This window comes from Podarcis filfolensis (genome assembly GCF_964270895.1).
Source record: "Podarcis filfolensis genome assembly, chromosome: 8".
Classification (NCBI taxonomy): domain Eukaryota; kingdom Metazoa; phylum Chordata; class Lepidosauria; order Squamata; family Lacertidae; genus Podarcis; species Podarcis filfolensis.
In genome coordinates, this window is record NC_139611.1 from 22957597 (window position 1) to 22963758 (window position 6162).

Consider the following 6162-nt stretch of genomic DNA (forward strand, 5'->3'; position numbering starts at 1 on the left):
AACGGGGATGTCTGGTAACCTTAAATTAAGACTAAGAGAGCTGAGTGGGAGTGCTCGTGTAATCTCACTGTATACAAGTTGTACAAGTGACAATAAAGTATTTCAATCTACGTGGTGTACAATGTAAAAATAACAGTGAACGTTCTCACTAAAACAAAAACACGAAACGCAAACAATACAACAGTAGTATAAGGAGAGGATGTTAAAAACCAATAAAAACCGGAGTTCTGGGTATTCAGACAAATCAAAACCTGGGCATTGGTTTTAGGGAAGCATAAATGTAGATGGTGAAATCAGAAGGGAGCTGAATGCCTGCAGCACTTAACACTTGCTGTTGAAAGGGCAGTTCACAGCAAGCATAGACTGCAACATCCTCTGTTGCTCCTTTCCAGGTACTATGCTGTGAGCAATGCTTAAACATTGCATTGCTTACTGCTATCACAGGAGTTCACCCCTAAGTCCCAGGTCTGGTCCGTGACATCTCAGGGTCTGGGATGCTCCTAGAGCTGGAAGGGTCATCTCGTCCAACCCCCTGCAATGTAGGAATCTCAACGAAGGCATTCGCGGCAGGTGGCCACCCTGGCTTGGCAACCCCAATCGCGAACAACCAAAACAGCCCTCCTGGATCAGGGCAAAGGTTGCCCACCTAAGTCCAGCAACCTGCTTCTCACAGCGGCCAACCAGCTGCCCGTTACGGGAAGCCAGCAAGCAGGTGCTGAGCGCAGCAGCAACTCGCCTAGCACCGAGCATCCCCAGCAGCTGATACACGTGGAACGTATGGGTGAAGCCGACCCGGAAGTTGCGCCTTCGTCCTCCACGGGTGTTGAGTCTAAATTCCCCCCTCCGCGTGAGTCTACGGGCTGCCGAGTCCCCACCCCTCAGGACGGCCGTTGGGCGGCGCGCGGGTGGGAAAGAAGAGAGAGGCTGCCGTTGCCGCCGCGCAGGCGCAGAAGGCGCTGCTGTGAGGCGGCCGCCAGAGAGGCCTGGCGCGCTAGGCGCCGGTGTGGGCGATGCTGCAGATGCGGGACTCGGTGGAAGGCGTCGGGCCGGGCTCCTGCGAAGGCTCCGGGGCGGCGGCGCTGCTGGTGCCCGCGGCCGAGGCCGACGTGCCCTTCACGCCGACGGGGGAGCTGCCGCCCAGCTCGCCCTCTGCCTCGCTGTTGGCGCAGGCGCCGCCCAGGCAGACCCTGCGGCCCCTCAGCGTCCGAAACCCCACCCGGGGGGGCCGCCTCAAGGAGTACTTCGTCTTCCGGGTGAGGAGGGGGGGGAGGGAGCGGCGGACGCCACGCCCACCTTTCTGGCGCCCGGGAGCTCCTCTGCGGGTAGACTGCCCCTGTGGCTGGAGGCTCTCTTTGGAGAGGAGAGAGAAACGGTCACGCGATTCTGGGCGCGGTTAGGGGGATATTCTAGTGGGAAACCGTGGCTTGGAGGCTGTGGAATGGAAGAGGAGCGCCGAATCGTAGAGTTGGGACCCTGAGGGTCATCCAGTCCAACCCCCTTGCAATGCAGAAATACGCAGCTGTCCCACACGGGGATCGAACCTGCACCCTTGGTATCGTCAGCAGCTGAGCTATCCAAGGGCACATAATTTTGGATGACAGCGTGGGGATATTTGGTTGGGTGGGGTTGTTAGACTGCAGTTATGGAGAGACGGTGACAGAGAGAAATTTAGTTTTGAAAGGAAAATATATTTGGGTAGGCCACCCCTGTGGCTGGAGGCTCTAGTTTGGGAGGGCAGAAGAGAGGAGACCAAAGGACACATAATTTTGGGCGGTGAGGAATATTTAGCAGGGAGTAGATTGCAACTGTGGTGAGCAGAAAGACAAGAGAAGGAAATCAATTTTCAAGAGAAAGAACGTCATTCTAGGGGTAGACTGCCCCTGTGGTTGGAAGCTCTGGGAAGTAGACAGGAGAAAGGGGCATGTAATTTTTTTGGTGGGGGGAATATCCTGGGGGGTAGACTGCAGTTGTGTATGGGGGCTTTGTTGGGGGAGAGAATATGTTGATATTACTCTAACTGGGGAAAATTTATTTCCTTTTTGTTTTAATTTAGCCAGGAACAATAGAGCAGGCAGTGAACGAGATACGAGTGGTGGTGATGCCCACTGAAGATGGAGAAGTGCAGAGTGTATGGCTGCTGACTGAGTAAGTAGAAGGTCTGATATGCAGTTTTAGTGCAGTTTCCCTCCTTTCATTCTTTCCAACAAAACAGGTGAAACTTAGGAGTGGTGGTTCAATTAACATCAAAAAAGCAAGCCAAACTGCATGCAGAAGATCTTGTGATCTGGCAGAAGTCTTTACAAAGTTCTTGGCTGCAACCACTTTAAAAGAAGCACTTGACCATGCCACCCCCAGGCCTACCAAAAGCAGGGTGAGATGTAAACAGAATGACCAGGCGCAGGAACCAGACTGACTTGTTTTGATCCAGGCAGTAAGGCAGGGGTGGGAAACCACAAGCCCAGAGGCCAAAGGTGACTCTGCGGGCCTCTCCATTTGACTCTCAGGACTCCCACAAGCCCCGCTCCTTGCATGTTCTTGCCTGGCTAGAATTTTTATTGACCCAAGATCTGGACAGGGGTAGAGTACACAGACCTATTGACTTTTGCAGAGCTGGAATGTATGGTTCAAAGATAAGGATCATATCCATTGCTCTGCCCACTTTTGCCTCTGCCTTAGAAGGTGCAAGGGTGGCCCACAAGCAATGATTTAGAAGAGGTACTGGTGAATTATCACTCCATACTTCTTGATTACAGGATTAGCTAACCATGCCACAAACCTTTTAGTGTGTATCTAACTGCAGTAAAAATAGACTTTCGATTTAAACTGGGATGGGCATGCGTAGGAATAATTTATTTCTTAAAAGCCCTCCTCACTTTATCATCTGTGTTTAGTTTAGGGAGATAAACCATGCTAACTCATCTTTATTTATTTTTCCCCCTTTCCAGAATTGATCACTGGAACAATGAGAAGGAGCGCTTGGTTCTCATTACTGATTGGTCCCTTTTGATCTGTAAATATGACTTCATCAGCCTGCAGTGCCAGCAAGTGACCAGAATATCACTTAACGCCGTTGATACAATTTCCATTGGAGAATTTGAGTTTCCTCCTAAATCACTGAACAAGTGGGTTCTGATTCTGTTTCCTGTTCTTTGTTTTGTCTATCTTGTAAATCCCACTGCATTATAGAAGACTTGCAGTTGTTAGCTCCTGTCTTCTAGTAGATATGAACTATAGAAGCTTTTTGATTAAGCTTCTAGCTTCCGGATCTCCATTTAAGCTCCTCATGCATCTTTAATTACTACAAAAACTATCAGGTTTCACAGTGTAACATATTTTTATATAGGCTGTGTGTCATTGCTTTCCCATAAAACAGTTTAAATGGTTGCAGGGTTCACAGAAACTGCATGGCTGAAGGGGGAGCTTGAGTGAGCACACAATCTTTCCCTTTTTCAGACGAGAAGGCTTTGGAATCAGAGTCCAGTGGGATAAACAAAGCCGTGCCTCCTTCATAAATAGATGGAACCCATGGTCCACAAATGTGCCATATGCCACCTTCACAGAACATCCGATGGCTGATGCTGATGAAAAGATTGCATCTCTTTGTCAAGTAAGGTGTTGCCATATGTACGTTCTTTGGGTGACTTTAGTCGAGGTCAAGTTCTTTAGGTAGAAATCATAACAGAACTTTAGTAAGGTACCACTGTACATAAGACAGACCAGCATCCTACACTTTGTCCTTTCTGAGGGTTTGATGGAAGTGTAAAGGCTTGATTTGGAGGAGGAGCTGGGATTGATTTTAGCTGCCTTAATATTATTCTCCATTGCTACTGACCCCTTCTCCACTGGCCTTTAAAAAAAATAATGTGTGTCTTCTCTTTGGTTTTCTTAGCACAAAATCCACACATCTAAGCATACATGCAAAGGACAGTTGTTTGGTTTACTTCCAAAAAAGGTTGACAAGAGTTTGCAGGAGACAACTTGATGCCAACTGAAAGGTCTTGAGACTTTCAAATATATAAATTTGTAGGTACATCTAAGGTTCTGGACCCATCCTGTGAGGGTCATTCTTTTATACTGCAGATACTCTTGCTATGCCAACAAACTGCTCTTGAGAGTCCTCATGGTTTCAAAAGTAACTTGCCATATGGCACGGAGGGATGCTGTTTGAGAAACAAGCCCTATTCCAAAGTCCCATTGGCTGTGCTAATTGTATGGCTTTTTCCATCCTTCTGTTATGGAGTTAGAATGAAACCTGTTATTTCATGGCACACTTCTGGTGAGGGGTTTAAAAAAGCGCTTGAGCCATTTGCAGTTAGTTGTTCACCGATACAGAAGTTCTGCAGTGTTGGTTTACTGACTATCGTGACTTCAGTATAATTAACAGGTATGGTTTGTGTTTGTTTTTTAAGTTGGAGAACTTCAAAACTCAACTGATCCAAGCTGTGAAGAAGGCCCACAAGGAGTGCCCTCTGCCTGGGAGGGCAAATGGAGTTCTGCTGCTGGAGCGCCCTCTTCTCATTGAGACCTATGTGGGATTAATGTCTTTCATCAATAATGAGGCCAAGTTGGGCTATTCAATGACAAGAGGCAAAATTGGATTTTAAAATTCTGCTTCCAAAAAAAGGGTGGAGAGATCACTGCCTATCAACTCCCTGGAAGAAGAAAGAGAGAGAGAGAGAACATATAGAGGAGTTTCCAGCTCATCTAACAAGTCTTGCTTGTCATAAAATTCATTTGGTGAGTCAAATAAATATTCCAGTGAAAAGTTCTTTCCTTCTGTCAGTGTGTCTCAAGTAAGCCACCTGTATATTTTGAAGCATGGTTTCATTTTTAACTCCTATCAGTAAATATATTACTTTTGCAAGTGTCATATTTACGTATGCTTGAGGTTCTGTTTTGCAGGGATAAAAGTTCTCTCTTCATTTAAAGAGAGCACCTGTCGGTTTGACAGGTTGTGAACTGTTTTGCTAATGTTATTATTTTGTCAGAACCCAAGTTATTTTCTGTTAATCTTTGGAGACTGCACATTTGAGTGGAAATGTGGTTGAGTGATGGTAGTTGCCTTTAATAACCTTCTATAGTCAGATGCAAATGCGTCTAGCTACAGCTTCTCGTTGCAGTCAGATATCCAAAGAAGTCTCACTGTGAACACACAAGCAGCAGTGTCTGATTTTTATATTAACTTTTGCCACATGGGATCAAGTTTTTTTTATCTTACAAGAAAAGGGAATTTTTGATTAGCTTTCTACTTTGTTTTAATCTAAACTAGATGAATAGTACCAAAGTACCTCTCTAATAAGAGGGCTAGGAGAAAAGACTATGGACATTTCCTTAAAACTCGACAAACCTGTATCTCTTAAAAGTCAAGTATATAGAGACTTTCTGCTCTATTGCATGAATAATGTTCTGTGGCTGGGATCCAAAGGGCCATGTGAGGTTTGTGCATAAGGATTTATTGGAAACTCCTCATATCCTTCCTCCAAAAAGGTACCCCAAAAGGTCACGGATCTTTCCAGGTGGCATTCGATGAGATAAGATGCTGCCAGAAGGGAGGAAATAGCAACCATGCCAGCCCTCCCAGTGCCTGCACATGAGCTTTGGCTCCCGGCCTGTGTCACCTTTGCTGGTTGAATCTTTCTATGCTTACTGAAAGTTTGTCACTAATATGCAAGAAATCCTGCTTTGGTACTGGTAATCCAATGTTTTATAGTGCTTATTTCTCTGAACCATTTTTTTCTCTCTGAAAATTTGTGTCAAAATATATGGTGCTGGAATGGAACCGAATGCATGACCTTTTTTTGTCTTAAGCAAGGTATATTTAAGCTTAATAAACTTGAAGTAAATGTGAATCTTAACTGTTATTTATTCCTTGTGGCAGGTTCAACTACTGGGTCAAAGGTCGGGCAGGGAGGAGCAAACAATTGTTTAATGGAAGGGAAACAAAACACACACACACACACTTTTTACATTGGGTGCTGCCAGTGGCCTTGTTACACTATTTTGTATACCAAAGAAAAGCATTTTTAACCTCAAGCCCTTATCATAATTTATTAGACCAGCTAACATAATTACAAAATGGTGTGCAGGGTTGCGTTGACAGACCTCTTTGTCCAACTATATTATAAAAATAGGGGGGAGGGGCAGAATTGGCTGGTACTGTTC

At 45.7% G+C, this 6162-nt stretch overlaps 1 protein-coding gene and 1 long non-coding RNA gene across 2 annotated transcripts in view; both read left to right on the top strand.

Moving 5' to 3' along the window:
* Nucleotides 1-6162, top strand: part of LOC310769585 — a 276754-nt gene that overhangs the window by 138778 nt on the left and 131814 nt on the right. The window lies entirely within an intron of this gene.
* Nucleotides 881-5849, top strand: TPRG1L (tumor protein p63 regulated 1 like). The gene is made up of 5 exons (XM_083628956.1): nucleotides 881-1253; nucleotides 2054-2145; nucleotides 2946-3122; nucleotides 3454-3607; nucleotides 4410-5849. The coding sequence occupies exons 1-5, from the start codon at nucleotides 1011-1013 to the stop codon at nucleotides 4602-4604; spliced, it is 861 nt and encodes a 286-aa protein (XP_083485082.1). The 5' UTR covers nucleotides 881-1010; the 3' UTR covers nucleotides 4605-5849.